We start from the raw sequence: 17,564 nt of genomic DNA, 5'->3' as shown, positions 1-17,564 counted from the left end.
ATGAAAAGCGGAAGAAGAAATGCACTTCTACCATGCAATGGGATCAATATTTTGATGAATTTTATGACAAGTGAGGCTTTCCATAAAGGAAGCTAATCTTAAGTCTCTTTACCTTTTGGTCTCCAGTATGTTGCAGCAGATATATGGCGCTTTTTACACTTATACACATTCCCAGCGGAAATACGGCTCAAATATAATGCAGACGACTTCTGCTACCTCTGTATGGAATCCACTGCTCTGCTTCTTCACACAGCAAATACCCATCCAGTTTTGCTCTGTTAAGCTTTATCCACACGTACAGCTGGAGAGGTGGAGATAAAGGTGCCAACTTGCATGGCGTGGGAAACACTGTAATTGCCAGGGAAGGTAGTGAGCATTACTAGATACCTTTACCTCTTTGCTAATATCCACATACACTAAAAATTAATTATGTCACAGGGTTCCTGAATATTAATTAACGTTGTCCCCATGGGAGTAGTCCAAAGGCAGGTAATTTTTTAGGTAAGAGAAGCTTGATTGTGGGCTCTGACACCATCAGATGAACGCAGAAGTGATTCTCTTGATTTTAGTGTCCCTTTGGTCTTCTCTGCTTGTTACTGTTAGAAATAATCCCAGCAGTATCTGTTTACTTTACTTACTCAGGATGAAGATATTTTTATACTTCTCACAGAGTGTCATTCAATCTAAAATGATTAGTCTCTCCTTGTTTGCCAATTTTTTTCTAACTTTTGTTCTTCCAACTGTTTGTTTAGTCACAGATAGCTGTTTGCTCTCCCAGTAGGCCATCTGACCCAGCAGTCCTCCAATTATTCAACACATTAACATTATTCAACATTATTTCCTTTCATCTTTCTTAAGTGTCGGTGCTTCAGTGATTTTATTCCTGGTTAAAAATAAAAATGCCTTTTTATACTAGTCCAAGTAATCTCTGCTGCTCTTGGGGCCTAGAGTCTCGCTCTGTAATTTGGACTTTTTCCTCTACTCCATATCAGACTTCTGTCCTTTGCCTTTATTTTTAGTCCTGATACCGAGTGAAAATGGAAAACATGCTCCAAATGTTCCACCTTTGGTCTGTGCATTCAGAATTAGAGTATGAAGATGATACATACTGAACTTAGTATGGTTTTGGACAAAACTTTTCATAAATCATTTGTCTTCTGGGATTATTTCCCACCACCACCGCCTGTACATGCAAACTCTTAGTTTTCAGCAGAACGGAAATCACTGAATCCAAAAAGGAATTTTTAAGAAATCAGCTTTTTGTGTGTCCTTCAGTAGACACCTAAATGGGGGAGAGTTATTCTTGCGCATATTCAGGCTTTAGCACTGATGGATTGCTTAAGATTCTCAAAGAGGCAAAAGCGAAAAACAGGAAGGTGATTCCAGCGATTTTAAAGAACGCTGTTTCTGATGGTCTGGGTGCCAGCGGATCTGCAACCAGGCACACCAGCGAAGGAGCCCTTCCCCTGGTGCCATGCAGAGGAGTGTGAAATGAGCAGGGACCTTCCTTTCTCTGTGAAAACTCTGATACAGTCTTTAATGTTTTTTTGAAAAGTGCAGTCCTGACAGCTGTGGAAACGTGATGTTCCTACTCTCAGCTCAAAAGAAGACAGTTGTAGATAAGCTTCCCAACATTCATTAGCCAGTCTGCACCAAAACTGCTCTCTGAAGAGTAGCCCGGTGTTCAGAAATGTTTGCTGTGAGGTCTCTGCTGAGACATCTCCTGAAGGTTGCACTTGTTATCGCAGTGTTGGTAGGTGTGTGTTTGACAGGTAGTGGACTGCATCCACTGACTCCCTAAACAGCCTTCAGCATGACAGCAACTTCAGGTTATTTCTACCTCAGCTTCTCGGAAAAGGGACCTCATTTCTCAGAAAAGAAACCTCATTAAAATAGTCACAATAGCTTTAATAGAAAATCTTTAAAATGTGTAAGAAAAGGGTTTTTTTTTGTCTAAAATTATTGTTTTACAAATGTATTCCTGCAAATGGCTCATATATGGAAGAATTGTTCATGGGCTGAAGCAGTCCAGAAATCCTGGTGGCAGCTGGTATGGGCCTGTAGGCCCTCCAGTGCTCTCCTCAGTGTTTCCAGACTTTACGGGAACAGCCTTAGACAACCCTTTGGTCACTATGGGCAATGGTATAGGGCCTTCTTCATAACCCACGAGGTAACGAAGGCTTTCTGGGGTGCAGTCCACATTGGGAGTTGAGAGCGTAACACCTTCTTACAGCCTCTGCCCTAAGCATTCGCAATAGCAAAACCCAACCTCTTAGCTCTGTACGGTGCAACACATGAAGGGCTTGGCCCATGATCTGAGCTTGTAGGTGGTGTGTTAATGGTAGTAGTGGATAACCCACGGAAATACGCTGCAGCAACCCCAGGAGGAGAACTTCTTGTGTTGCACCAGTGAAGTAGTGTTGGGGGCTTTTAGGGAACTGGCCAAACGAGCTGAACTTGTGTGCTTCCAGCAGGCAGAGGAGAGATGCTGAACACATGCTGCCTGCTATCAGCAGCCCTGTGGTTGCCAAGAATTGCAGCTACACCATTACATAAACCATCACACAGTACACATTGTGCAGACAGACATCTTGTTTGTGCGTGAATGGATCTGCGTAGGTATGTGGGGAAGTTCACACATTTTAACAGGTTCATGATTTAAATTTAGTACCAAAAGTTAGGCACTTTTATAGCCTGAAGTCGTCACCGACAGACAGTATTCACTTCTTTTTTGAGATGGAGGAAGAGAAATGGAGACGCATGCAGCATGATACAGCAAATTTATCCTGTTAGATAAGGCTCAAGTGTATTTTGCCTTTTTGACAGATTCTGTGCTAACAAGGCCAAAGAGCAGCTCTGGTTCTCCTACCACACTAGCAGGCATTTCACTCATTTAACCCTTAGAAAACTGGCTGGCTCCCAGGAAAATAACAATACATCATTCCAAACCACACTATGTTCTGTGAATGTGATAATTTAATTCAAACAGAGTAAAGCAATTAGTCTGTATAAAGAACTTAAAATATAACAAGTTGCCTTTTTTTTTTTAAAGTAGCTATTTCTAGCTCATTAAGCACAGAAGAAGCCTTTACGCTCAGCTTTTTGACTGCACTCCTTCAATTCAGCCCAATCAACCCAGATTTTCTCAATCTAGAAACAGTGAAATGAAACAAGGGAAATGAAACAGTAAGTATATCAGTAATTTCTGCTCAGCTTTTCAGGCTGCTATACTGTTTTTTTCAGTTATGACATGCTGAAAACAATAAGCCACCTGAAAACTCTAGCTGTGATTTTAACAGATGCATTATTTTCAAGAAAATTGAAAATTCTTAAAATGAAACTTTCTCAGACTCTTTTGTGTGTATATATCTTCAGACCTAACTTGATATTCTGTTCAGAATTGGTAAAAAAAAAAAAAAAGGGTTCATTATTTGGTTAAAAAAAGAGACAGCCCTCCCAGCATCGAGCCATCCTGGTATGCAGAGGAATAGCCTGGCACATAGTAGTCAGTACGAAAGACTAAAACACCTGCTCGCAGTCGTACCACAATATTTATTTCAGAAGCGGTTACCTATTATTTGAGATAAAGTATATGCTCCTATAGACCTGAGGGTAGATTAAAATATTTCATTGTTATGGCTATTCTGCTGCATGTCTTTTTCAATAACGCTGAGCAGTGCTAAGGTGGCTGAACTCTTAAGAGCAGGCAGGACGGATGAAATATATTACCCCATGTCTTTATGGCAATGGATGGATTTTCTTTGTTGCAGGCAAAGTGCACTTGCTGCATGGCTGGGGACAGTGGCAGGTTTTTTTAATTAACATTTGAATCTATTATTTATGAGTGCATTCCCTGATGTCTAAATCCAAGGGCAAGCCCTGCCGTGCTTGACTCGGTCTCTCAGGAGAGGGCTGGAAAGGATCTGCAAAGGGAGAGAGACGAGACTCTGCTTGACCACTCCTGCCTGTCTGGCAAGGACAAGCATTCAGGGGCTAAAGATTTGCCTATTCTAAATGTCCTTGCCCCAGACATCATTTGCTAAGGAGAGCCATGTGTTAGCTCACTGCTCTGGAGTGACTCTAGTTACCCCAAATTTGCAGATATTAACAGAAGACCTTGTTGTTAAGGCAGGCCCTTTTGTCACCACATGCAGCCTAAGGCTGTGAATTTCCGACAAGCTGCTCAACCAGTGCATCGCGCTTAGGGCGACAGGCACGTTCAGCCGAGGACTGTGAAAACCACTCTGGAGTTGTTCACCTTCCTCCAAGACAGAGCCGCCAACAGCATCAGTACTCCTGACTTCGTGGTGCTGGTAGGGTTTGAAAGCCTATCGATGCAGTCAGCCAGAAGGCAGCTCTCTCCGCACCCAGCTTTCCTCCTACACAGTGAAGGAGGAAGCAAGTACAGCTGTTTGAACCTTAATATTTTATCCTGAATGAGTATGAGAATCAGGCACACATTAAGCATGCCAAATGGCCTATGTTTTCCGTGGACAGAAGACATTTAAATTTACAACTCAGAAAAGGTATTTTGTGTGGTGAGCGTTTAAAAATGTTTTTAAAGAAGTATAGCTAATGTCACGGGGTTTATATTTAAAAAGTCTCTCAGTAATTTATTTGAACTTCTGTTCTCTTGTCCTGTTTTCTACAGCAGAGGGGTAGTTGTATCTCTATGCATCTGAGATATTATTCTGGTGTTTTACCATCACCTAAGTACTGCACAAAAATGGTAACATCTGGCTTTTAGGCACAGAAGTCAAAAACATGAAGTCATTATGTGTGAGACTAACATTTTTTAACAATGAATGTGACTGCTGTATAACAGTGAACTATGGAAATGATACAGTAGGTTTGCACAGCCAAAGGAAAGGTCAAAGGGCTTACAAAAATACTTACACTCTACTCATGCTATCGAATAGCTTATTCTTTGAGTGGTACCATTAAATTGAATGTGAACATAAAAAGGGAAGGGATTGTTTAACATGAATAAACTAGAATAGTTGAATAGTAACTTATTTTTGGTAGAAAATATAATGCTTTCTTCCCAACCTTAAGAATTAGATGCAGTCTTTTCAATGAACAGTTATTTTGTGCAGTCCTCGAGTAGGTAGTGCAGTCCGCACACTGTCGTTTGTTATAAACAAGCAGACTGGCACTGGATGTTTTGAAGTAAATGCATGTTGGCATTCAAGGTCATTTGGACTCTTTCTATTCAAACCCCAGAAATTTCAAAAAAGGATTGCAGTTTTCCATAGGCTTTACGTGTTACATGAGTGACCAAATACATTGGCCTTTTTGAAGCAACTTCTGAAAAACACATGGAGAACTTCACCCATCAGCTGTGCTCTTTCTTCAAGGTTTGCAACCAAACTCAATACCTGTTTTGACCTCTAAAGGCCAATTTTTTATCAATTTATAAATGATGATTCAAGGTAATTTAGGATAATTGTTTTGTTATTGGGGAGGGTGACTTGAAGAGGCATAGGCCTGTTTCCTTCACATTAATTAATCTCAGGGTTTTGTTTATAAAAAATAAAAGCTATTAAAAAAAAAAAAGAACAGATGTTCACAAAAGCTTGTCTGAGCACTTTTTCCAAGTTGCAGAAGTGGTTATAATTATTCTGTCAATAATCAATGGAAGTGTAACTCCTGGATTTCACATAATCATTATATATGTGATTTTGACTGCTGGGTTAATAACCAGTGTTTTGCTGTTCATGTACTTTTCATTGTGTTGAATGATAAACTATACCTACGATCATAAAATAAGTTCACTTTTCTCAAGACCAGTTATCGATTCAGTTGTCCTGTAGGCAATAAAGACTGCTGAAGAGAAGTACAAAGGGAAGAGAAGTAAGCAATTAGGGAGATAAAAAGAGCTGTTCAGAGAAGTAACATTTGTAAGTCACAAATTCTGTCGTTCCATATCCAAATAGCTGATTTCTAGTAGTTCTTTCCTTAGGGTAAACGACTTTGTTTAGAATCACTCTTGCTGATAAATTGTCTTACAAATTCTTAATTCAGGAAATAGGGTTTGTTCTTTTCTAGTGACTGTCTTTGTGATCAGCTTTAGTGACCCTGAAATTAAAGGGCTCAGAGACTGTTTACACTTGTATTCAGCTATGGGGCACTAAATTGCCCTGCACAGGTCTTCAAAGCTCAGCTCAGAGTTTTCAGCTGCACATAATACATAGTATTCAGGCGGAGTCCATCCAGATACCAGGATGTAGCTTTATTCATGGACTGTTTTTGATATCAAGTACTTCTAAATGTCAAAGCTTCTTAGATAAATGTAAGAATACTTGCAATTATTCCTGTCCAAGAAGGTCAACTAGATCTACGATGTTAGGTCCTTTTGGTAACTAAAAGAGGTTTTTTGTTTTGTTTTGTTTTGTTTTTCCCTTTCTTGCTCCAAGAGTTCAGTTACTTTTCAGTACCAGTGGAGTTGTGATGGTACAAAGATAAAGCTGAAATGTTTCATGTGACGAACTGCTGGACTATGACCAGGAATCAAACCATCACATCTGAATCTGGTTTCTCCTGGCCCATACTTGGAAAGGTTTGTACTGTAGCAATCCAGAGGTAAATTTGCCTCATGCTGATTAGGCATCTCTCATGCCTTCTGTCCTTCACTTCAGTCTCTTATGTCCTTGTAGTAGTTCAATCTTATCATCTAAATCCAGAATAACTCACAACAATTGGTGCTAATATTTAATTTACACCACTATCAACACTGTTGGTCAAGAATCTGTGCATAGCAACAGACAGTTATTGCTGTCTTTAAAATATTTAATGATTATGGTCATAAGCAATTGGAAATTTTGCTGACAGATATTTTGAGAGCTTCTGTCCCCTAGATTTTTATTAAACCAGCATAGAAACTTGCATTACTCAAGCAAGTCTGAACTAATCAAATCTGAACAGGCTTTCAGAAAGCTTGTTTAAAATAAATATTTTTATTAACAAAATGTTAAACAAATAGAATGCAATTCTGTCATCTTTGCTCACTGATTGCCTTTTGCAGTCCTGAGAACAATGGTATTCCTAATTAAATACAGTGCTCCCTAGTCTCATAAAGGTTGCCCATTTGCTAAGTCCAAGTATTTATTTAGACAGGATGTAGGTTTTTTAAAATATCGCATTCTTGGTGTCAGTAATGTTTTACAGATAGGTAAAATTGTCACATCCTTGAACTAAAGCTTTAACAATTAAATGAAATACGAAGAATACTTCAAAAGCCTTTGATGATTTTATTAACAAATGTTTTATTTAACATGTTATGGCATAAGATTAAGCTCAAAATTAATAAAGTAAAATATATGCTTTTGCAGGTATAAGAAGATCAAAAAAATAGTGTTTTAAAAGTACCAAAACCCCCTCAACAAGTTGTTATATTCTCTGTGCTTTCATTATTATTCTTTCAAACATGGTGCTTATTCACTGTATTTCAGCTGTAAAGCTTCTGTTTTCACCTCCAGCTCACTTAAGAATCTATTATTAATTTGTTTAAAACATGCAAAAAAGATGACTTCCAAGAAGAACAGCCACATAGCCATAGAGCTACAGAACTCACTGCAAGAATACTGATAAATAAAACATCAGTTAACATCAGTTAATTACAGTTTAAGGCTAGATCCTTAGCTGATGGAAACGGGCAGACACTGACCACAGCAGAACCCAGATGCACCGGTCAACTGCCAGCTTCCAAGTTCCAAGTCATGGCAAGTTGCTTTGTCTCTCCATAAAGCAGAGTATTGTATATCTCAACAATATTTCATTATAATTCTTACACATCTCTAGGAAAGTTACATTTTCAAAGGCAATATGTTGATTTTGAGTCCACCCCAATATATACATTTGAAAATAGGTTTCTCTGAACAGTTAAAGGAAACCTTGGTCAAATTCTTGCGTTACATGAAAAAAAAAAATCACAAAAGTGCATATACATATGTATGTATACATGCAGAAGAAAGCCACATTGCTGCTTGCAAGCACAGGCAGCTGCAACTATATGCCATTTACTGCTGTAGACACAGGCCTGTGTTGGGTCACAGAGTACATATATGTGAATGTAAACTTTATCCCTTGGTTCGAGAGACCCCACTAAGGGAAGCTTTCCTGTTAGGGAAAGGAGTAAGGGCAGGGACTGTCTGGAAGTGGAGTTTTATTTCAGGCACCTGTATGTGGACCTGGACCTGCCCCACTGAAGTTGCAGAATCAAAGCTTTATTGCAAAAAGAACAGACTATTTTACACCAAACTGGTAACTAAGTTAGTATATCAACTTTATGGACTTTTGTAGAGCAGATATTAAATGATTTTTTCCATTTCCCACCGAGTAAATCTGGTAGAAACAATATGATATTTCCCATTAGCTTCTGTAATTTCAAAGTGGCCAAGCTTAGAATGGCAACTGAACACACTGAAAGGCATCAGCACTGGGAGTAAAACGCTCACTTCCAGCTCCTAGAAATAGCTCTCAATGACATTTCTTCAGCAGATGAAGAGTTATATTTTTAACTGCAAGCATGGTCTCTGTGCAGGTTGGTTTGATCAGCGTCTCGGGAAGTAAAAATCCAAAATGGCCGGTGTCACGCAGCTCAAATGCAAACGCGTAGGGGATGCCATTTTTGTAGGCCCAGTCCATAGAGCTACCAGAACTCACATCTGAAAGAGGGAATTCAGAGAAAATTTTAAAAAATGTTAAATGTAGGTCATGTTGAAAGCACCAGAGGGTTCTTGTGGCATTTTGTCTCCAAGACTCAGTGAATATACTTGCAGCTCCAGCTGTTGCTTGCCCTGATCCTGAAGACCCTTCAGAGAAGGGCATGGGCACCCAGCACCTGGTGAAAGGTGCTCAGCACAATACGGATTAGACCCTTGGTTTTCACAGGAAAAAAATTAATAACTGACTTCTTTGTGTAAAGCAAAACTTTAATAAAAGAGAACATTTAGAATAAAGCCTCAAACTGTTCTTGTCCCCAGGCGAGTGCAGTCTAAAAGCTTTGCTTCCACAAAGATCTCCAAGCTGGACTGAAACTCTGCACGCTCCGAGGTTTAACTTGGGCTTTTTAGGCAATTCCTTTGCATGGAGAAGGGAGAAAGTTGATAAAGTAATCTACCTTCTTTTCAAAGTGCTTTTAAAATTCTTTTCTCTTAATTTCTGTCTTGTTTTCTCACCATTTCCTTACAGCATGAGAGCATTTGCATAGGTGGTGTCTAATATTAACAAACCTTCCCGAGGAAGTGTGCTTCTTATGCTTTCGTTATCTCCATATGTTGATTACCCAAGACACTTATATTTATATAAAGATCCATCTCTCATGTGGCCTGCTGTCTTCTGTGCAATTCTAGCATTAATTCACACTGCTCTTCCTTTGACATAGTGACTGACTGCACTGTAATGAGCATAAGATGACAACCGTGCTGTGAGATGGAGGCCCACAATAAAGTGGAGCTCTAGCTAAAACACAGCAACAGCAGAGGAGATGCAGGAGGTTACTTGTGAAAAATCTTGCTATTTACTTAAGCTTCTCACTTTTTCAATGATGTCTGTTATCATTACTGCGAGCATTCAGGCCTCATAGTTTCAGTAAAAAAAAAAAAAAGTCTCATTGAAACCTATTGAACTTCTTTTTCTCTTACCTGTCCATGTGGAGGGCTTGCCTGACAAATATTGTTACATATTTAAAAGGCATATTTTAAAGATATTTTGTTATAGGGAAAAATGCATTTGAAATCGCTCTCTGAAAAATGGAAGATGTCCAAATAAAGATACTGTTGCTATAATTTATCATCATCTAGACACAGAGACATTTGAAACCTAGCTTTTAAAGACATCACCCTAAATTTTAGAATGAGCTCTATGAATAGCTGTATCTATCACAATTGCACAGGAGAGGCAAAGTAATGGTGAAAAATAAAACCTACTTCGAATTATTTCCTCCGAAATATTTTATAACTTAGTAGTGCATTTACAGTATCTGATAAAGATAGGCTTTTTAAGATGTTGTTTTATCTTTCTGTTTTTAAAAATCTGGTTTTATATGTTCTGAACATGTTATTTGCTGGCTTTCGCTTCTCAAATGCATTACATTTTAATCTCTTTTATTGCATCATTTGAGTTAATCTTACTGCAATCAACTGACTGAATCGGTTACAAAACTTCATCTTCTGCCTTCCTCACCATTCACAACTGGAACAAAGTTCACTTTAAACAGCGTTTGCTTTCTTTGTTATAATAAGGGTAATCTCCTTCTTACTATAGGTAGGTCAAAGTCACAAAGCTGTGCCAGAGGAAAACTTACACAAAGTGCTAGATGCAGGTCCATATCTGTATCTTATACCATAGGCTGACTGAAGAGCATTAACAGCATTATAGGCTGCTGATTCCTGTGTGTGGGAGAAAACCAAATACATAAATTAGACTTTGAATTAAATACTGTAATGGGATTGGAACCTGAGCTATAGATCATTGACTTCCGGGTGCAGTGCTGTGTTCTGTGAGTCCGTGGCAGCTAATTTAAAATTATTTTAAAGGATAAACGCATTATTTATTTTTATTGACAGCAATTCCCTAATTCCCTGAAAAACTTGGTTTGATATTTTCATGGCATAAAGCAGCTCACTGCACTGTGAATGATCGGCCATTAAGTATTTGTAGTTATAGGTATATATACCAATTTAGTGACACAACAAATTTAGGCAACATGTGAGACCATGAGATGAAATAATCTCTTTTTTATGCAGTTTAAAAGCCATGCATGCATTTTCTGCCAGTACCTGTGGATGCATTTCCCAGTCCTCTAAACCTCATCTCTGCTGGGCTTGTGAAGGAGAAATGATCTCTTGGTGACACTGCACAGTGGTTCAGTGAGCAGAGTGGTAAGAAGGAAGGAGGCAAATTCCACTCCTGAATCTCTGACGGACAGGTGAGTGTTCACTGCTGGTCTAACTTTCTCTGGGGCCAGATGATGTAGGCTTGGAGAACTCTTTCCACTATTGCAGAAATGTGATTTCAGTACTGTATGGGGAAAATCAGCACCTACATTTCAACATCCATATGGATGCAGTCGGTTTAGGAGGTTCATGGCATCCTGTGAAACTGGGTGCAGAAGGCCTGGCCCATGGCAAATTCTGAGGGTCACATGTGGATAGTGCATCCAAACACAAAGAAAGGACACACATATTCAAAAGAAAAAGGAATATTATGATACCAAAGAAAAGGATCCTGGAGAATGTACAGCGAAGGCTGGGAACATCTAGGAAAACACAGAGCCATCTCCCTATAGAGAGCAGGAAATGAACATCTTTGGAGCTAGAAACTGCTGGACTTCGAACCACTGGATAAAGCTGCAATGGTTGTTTTAGTTGTTTTATTGCCGTGAACTGAAGAGCTGTAGGTTTCAGTTTATGCAAGTCTTCATTAACTTGGTCCCTACCTTGTTATTCATCAGGCAGTAGATGAATGCACTGGGGAAGGATTACTCTATACTTGCTTTTCCGTTTATATGTTTTCCCTAGCCTTCCACTTGTTTGCCATTGTCAGGAATCGGGATTCTGGCTTAATCCTCAGTCTCACCCATGCAGGCATTCCTGCTGTGGGTCTTTGTCCACCCAAGCAGAGAAGCCAGAGAAAACTCCTTTAAAATGTTATTCCAGAGAAAAAAAAAAAGAAGCTCATTGTCACTTACTGGCCAGCAAGTAGGGCTTTGGAGAGTTTATTTTACACTGAGAACTGCTCTTAGCAAATGGAAGAGCACTTTTTTACTCCACTATAAAAATACATCAGGCACAACTAGATTTTTTGTTTATTTGTTTCTCAGCACAGGGATGATAGTGCCGGAGACACTGACATTTTCAGCTTGCCCCTTCTCTTCCTCTTGCCACCTCCACGAGAGAGTGCGTGGAGGTAGGGACCGCTGAAGTCAATGCTGCTGGGAACTTCTGCCAGGTTGGGATGTGGTCGCCGGCCAGTGTGAGGGGTAACCTCTGACTCACCCTAACACCAGCTGAGGAGGTGGGAGGACATCTGAGGAAGGGGGAAGTGCTGTCACTTGGGACTCTTCCTCCTCTTACAGATGCCTCAACTTCTGTGAGTCATGACACACAAGACCCATGATGGGGTTGGAGGTGTTGAACCCTGTGAGGGCGGCAGGGTGGCAGTGCGAGGCCACGGTGGTGGCAGTGGGGCCTCGCAGGGCTCCAGGGAGTGGGGAGCTCCAGCTGCAGCCTGGGGCTGTTGCCTGGTGCCTGCACTGAAGCTCCAAGTACCGGGCTGAGTTGCTCAACAGAAATTTGGCAAGCAGCTGTGCTTACCATCCCAGGGCCATGGTGTGGAGCTGGGACGGCCTGACAACAGGCTTGACGCCAAGGGAGCAGGAGGCAGGGCTCAGCTGACGGAGCTGAGATGGGTGGAGAGCAATGCCCTGGTAAACACGCCATGGAAAGGAGAACGTAGCCAGAACAGGAGGAGGAGACTCCCTGTGCATGAGTTACGCATTGTACAGCAATGAGACAATAGAAGCAAGCCCTGTTGAAATCTTTCTGAAGAAATAGTTTGGCAATGCCCATTTAAAACTAGCGCAACAGTACTGGGTTCTGTGTAGAGGCAGCAACCATCTGGAGGCCAGACCAGGAGTGACCCAAGTCCATGTCCACCATGTAGGCAAGTGTCCCTGGGCACTATGAACTTGATGCTCTTAGCCTTGAGGGTTGCTGCTTGGATACTGTGCAGGTTGGATCCTGAATAAATCCGGGCAACCAGTCTTTGAACACCCTCAAGTAGAAAGCTTCACATAAAATTACCAGATTTTTACAAAGACATACACAAACTCAGTCATACCATATAACTTCACTGCAAACACTAAGGCAAACGACTGTACAGGAAGAAGGAAGAGGGATGAAAAATAGGTGAAATTTAAAACTCTCAAGATGGATGAATGTTTCTGCTGTTTTTTTCAATCTGAAAGTGCACTTTCATTTTAAGTATCTTAAAAGAACAGATTTCAGGAGAGTGTTAATAAGAGAGTTGTGCCTAAATTAGAACAGAATATGCATGTTGTGACCAGTACACAGCTCTCCAGTTTCAAAGCAACTCTGAATAATTGAACACTTTAATTGAAATGGTAACTGACAGCTCACTAGAATGATATGACCCAGACAGAAACATCCTTTCTTCTGCTCAGGATTAATTGTGGCCCCCTGTTAGCACCAAATGTTTTTTATCTGCTATGCATGTGGAGTCCTACAGTTGTCTGCTGTACACTGTCCGTGTAGACCCACAAAACCTGTTCCATCAGCAGCAGGAAACAGAGATCTGCCGCTTTCCAGCTCACGGTAATTTCCAAGAGAACTGGAGAATCTGAAACCTCAGCCTAAGTCACCATTTTAGACACTTCAAATATTAAAGACTATACATTTAGGAGCCACCAGGTGGCAGAGCCTTTGGCTGTAGGCAAATATTAAAACACACAAATAAATAAGCAACAGTATTCCATTCATTTTCACTATGATCCCCATAACGAGCTCTATAAATAACAGGAAATTACTTCAGTTTCTTATTCCAACCTCCCTGTTCTTTTTGACCCACTGCAATAAAAAGAAGTATAGAGTCCAAATACTGGCAAAATATTTAGAATTGGGATTTGGCTTCCATTTGTCCAGGACTGTTGTCAAAAATAGTGTCTTTCTTTGTCCCCTTAGGTCTGTGCTCCACTCCTTCTGGTGAGAAACGTGATCCAAGGTCTCATAAACCTGGGGAACATCTACTACACATCAAAACCTGGGTTCCTTTGGTCTGAAAGCTGTGGATGAAAAGATAGAGTGTGTGTGCTGAGGGGCAGTTACTCCCTGTCTCAGAATGGAAATAGCCCTTGAACAACAAGAACAACATGTACTGAACATTTACTGGTATGTGTGAAAACTCTCAGTTAGAAACTCCTTTTTCTTACAATGAATTTCCTGACACAGTGTCTGCTATTGCCTTATGTTACTCTGGATATTTTCATCAGATACCCAATAATCACCTACTTGCAGAGGAGATGCTGATTCTTCCAAACACCATGTCTTTACCTTTTGCTGTGTTGTCTGTTCTTAAAAAACTATTCTTGCACCTGCTGGTCTTCAAAGGAATGAGATCCTGTGTTATTAAATTCCCAGTCTATGTTTTTTGGTAAGTAATAGTCACCAATTCACTTGGGGAGCTCCTTTCTCTTTGCCACTCCCCAAAAGAGGGTGCAGAAGGTAGAATAAAAAGATTCATGGATTTATTCACAGTCAGTACAGGGCTGGGTGGTCAGTCCCCACAAGTCTCATTTTTTAGCTGTTTAGTTAACTTCTAATTTGCTCTATTTCACAGGAATGACATCAGACAGGAGAATTTTTAGTAGCTGCTGAAATTAAGTGTCTTAACAGAAATAAACCCACAAAGAGAGTTTAGTTTGTGGAGTGCTGGCTACTCAGCCTCCTGAGAGGGCAGCTGAGTGAAACTTCAGCGAAGCTCCAGGGACTGACAACATCATTTATTCTGCACAGGATAAATCTAAGGTGCAGTTAAGCTCCTTTGGAGTAAACTAGCTTAAACTAGTAAGTTAAAAGTCACTGCAACTTTCAAGGCCAAAATGGGAGATACATAGATTCATAGAATCATAGAATAGTTTGGGTTGGAAGGGACCTCTAAAGGTCATCTGGTCCAACTCCCTTGCCATGGGCAGGGACATCTTCACCTAGATCAGGCTGCTCAGAGCCCCGTCCAACCTGACCTTGAATGTTTCCAGGGATGGGGCATCCACCACCTCTCTGGGCAACCTGTGCCAGTGTTTCACCACCCTCAGCGTAAAACATTTCTTCCTTATATCTAGTCTAAATCTACTCCCCTTTAGTTTGAAGCCATTTCCCCTTGTCCTGTTGCAACAGGCCCTGCTAAAAAGTTTGCCGCCATCTTTTTTATAAGCCCCCTGTATAGTACTGATAGGCTGCAATAAGGTCTCCCCAGAGCCTTCTCCTCTCCAGGCTGAATAACCCCAACTCTCTCAGCCTTTCTTCATAGGAGAGGTGTTCCATCCCCCTGATCATTTTCGTGGCCCTCTTCTGGACCCGCTCCAACAGGTCCGTGTCTTTCCTGTGCTGAGGGCTCCAGAGCTGGGCACAGTACTCCAGGTGGGGTCTCACCAGAGCAGAGTAGAGGGGCAGAATCCCCTCCCTCGACCTGCTGGCCATGCTTCTTTTGATGCAGACCAGGATACGATTGGCCTTCTGGGCTGCGAGCGCACATTGCTGGCTCATGTCCATCTTTTCATCCACCAGTACCGCCAAGTCCTTCTCGGCAGGGCTGCTCTCAATCCCTTCATCCCCCAGCCTGTATTGATACTGGGGGTTGCCCCAATCCAGGTGCAGGACCTTGCATTTGGCCTTGTTGAACTTCATGAGGTTCACACAGGCCCACTTCTTGAGCTTGTCCACGTCCCTCTGGATGGCATCCCGTCCCTCTGGCATGTCAACCGCACCACTCAGCTTGGTGTCACCTGCAAACTTGCTGAGGGTGCGCTCGATCCCACTGTCTATGTCATTGATGAAGATATTAAACAGTACCGGTCCCAATACGGACCCCTGCAGGATGCCGCTCATCACCAATCTCCATCTGGACATTGAGCCGTTGACCACTACCCTCTGGATGTGACCATCCAACCAATTCCTCACCCTTTACCGGACAGTCCACCCATCAAAGCCATACCTCTCCAGTTTAGAGAGAAGGATGTTGGGGACTGTGTCAAAGGCCTTACAGAGGTCCAGATAGACGACATCTGTAGCCCTTCCCTTGTCCACTGATGTAGTCACTCCATCATAGAAGGCCACTAGGTTGGTCAGGCAGGACTTGCCCCTGGTGAAGCCATGCTGGCTGTCTCGAATCACCTCCCTGCCCTCCATGTGCCTTAGCATAGCTTCCAGGAGGATCTGTTCCATCATCTTCCCAGGCACAGATGTGAGACTGACTGGCCTGTAGTTCCCCGGGTCTTCCTTTTTTCCCTTTTTAAAAATGGGGGTTATGTTTTCCCTTTTCCAGTCAGTGGGAACTTCACTGGACTGCCACGACCTCTCAAATACGATGGATAGTGGCTTAGCAACTTCATCTGCCAGTTCCCTCAGGACCCGCAGATGGATCTCATTGCGTCCCATGGACTTGTGCACCTTCAGGTGCCTTAGATGGTCTCAAACCTGATGTTCTCCCACAGTGGGCGGCTCTTCATTCTCCCAGTCCCTGCCTTTGCCTTCTGCAGCTTGGGCGGTGAGGCTTGAGTACTGGCCAGTGAAGACCAAAGCAAAAAAGTCATTGAGTACCTCAGCCTTCTCTGTGTCCCTGGTAACCAGGTCTCCCGTTTTGTTCCAGAGAGGGCCCACATTTTCCCTCATCTTCGTTTTATCCCCGACATACCTATAGAGTCTTTTCTTGTTGCCCTTGACGTCCCTGGCCAGATTTAATTCTATCAGGGCTTTAGCTTTCCTAACCTGATCCCTGGCTGCTCGGACAACTTCTCTGTATTCCTCCCAGGCTACCTGTCCTTGCTTCCACCCTCTGTAGGCTTCCTTTTTGTGTTTGAGTTTGTCCAGGAGCTCCTTGTTCATCCATGCAGGCCTCCTGGTGTTTTTGCCTGACTTCCTCTTTGTTGGGATGCATCGCTGCTGAGCTTGGAGGAGGTGATCCTTGAATACAAACCAGCTTTCTTGGGCCCCTCTTCCTTCCAGGGCTTTGTCCCATGGCACTCTACCAAGGAGATCCCTGAAGAGGCCAAAGTCTGCTCTCCTGAAGTCCAGGGTAGTGAGCTTGCTGTGCACCCTACCTCGGTGCCCTAAGGATCTTGAACGCCACCATTTCGTGGTCACTGCAGCCCAGGCTGCCCTTGAGCTTCACATTCCCTACCAGCCCCTCCTTGTTGGTGAGAACAAGGTCCAACTTAGCACCTCTCCTCGTTGGCTCCTCTACCACTTGGAGAGGGAAGTTATCATTGACGCATTCCAGGAACCTCCCGGATTGCTTATGCCCTGCCGTGTTGTCCCTCCAACAGATGTCGGGGTGGTTGAAGTCCCCCATGAGGACCCGGGCTTGTGAGTGTGAGGCTACTCCTATCTGTCTATAGAGGGCCTCATCTGCTTGGTCTTCCTAGTCGGGTGGCCTGTAGCAGACCCCCACTGTAATGTCACCTGTCCCTGCCTTCCCTTTAATCCTGACCCATAAGCTCTCGGTCGGCTCCTCATCCATCCCCAGGCAGAGCTCCATGTACTCCAGCTGTTCATTGACATAGAGGGCGACACCCCCTCCTCATCTGCCCTGCCTGTCCTTCCGAAAGAGCCTGTGTCCCTCCATCCCAACACTCCAATCATAGGAGTCATCCCACCACGTCTCCCTGATGCCAATAAGGTCGTAGCCCTGCAGGCGTGTGCACGTCTCTAACTCCTCTCGTCTATTCCCTATGCTACGTGCTTTTGCATAGAGGCATTTAAGTTGGGCCCCCGATGAAGCTGCCTTACTCGTTGGGGTTCCATTGTGCTGCTCTTCAGGCGCTCTCC

The 17,564-nt window shown here is 42.4% G+C and overlaps 1 protein-coding gene across 1 annotated transcript in view; it reads right to left on the bottom strand.

The window, feature by feature from the left end:
• Positions 1-8,450: 8,450 nt before the first annotated feature.
• Positions 8,451-17,564, bottom strand: part of CPA6 (carboxypeptidase A6) — a 90,960-nt gene continuing 81,846 nt past the window's right edge. The window contains exons 10-11 of the mRNA XM_076328952.1: positions 10,307-10,391; positions 8,451-8,666 (exon numbers count right to left, since the gene is read on the bottom strand). Of these exons, the coding sequence (XP_076185067.1) occupies positions 8,479-8,666; positions 10,307-10,391 (273 nt within the window). The 3' untranslated portion in view covers positions 8,451-8,478. The remainder of the gene's footprint in view (positions 8,667-10,306; positions 10,392-17,564) is intronic.

This window comes from Aptenodytes patagonicus, chromosome 2 (genome assembly GCF_965638725.1).
Source record: "Aptenodytes patagonicus chromosome 2, bAptPat1.pri.cur, whole genome shotgun sequence".
Classification (NCBI taxonomy): Eukaryota; Metazoa; Chordata; class Aves; order Sphenisciformes; family Spheniscidae; genus Aptenodytes; species Aptenodytes patagonicus.
This window is presented reverse-complemented; position numbering and strand designations above follow the sequence as displayed.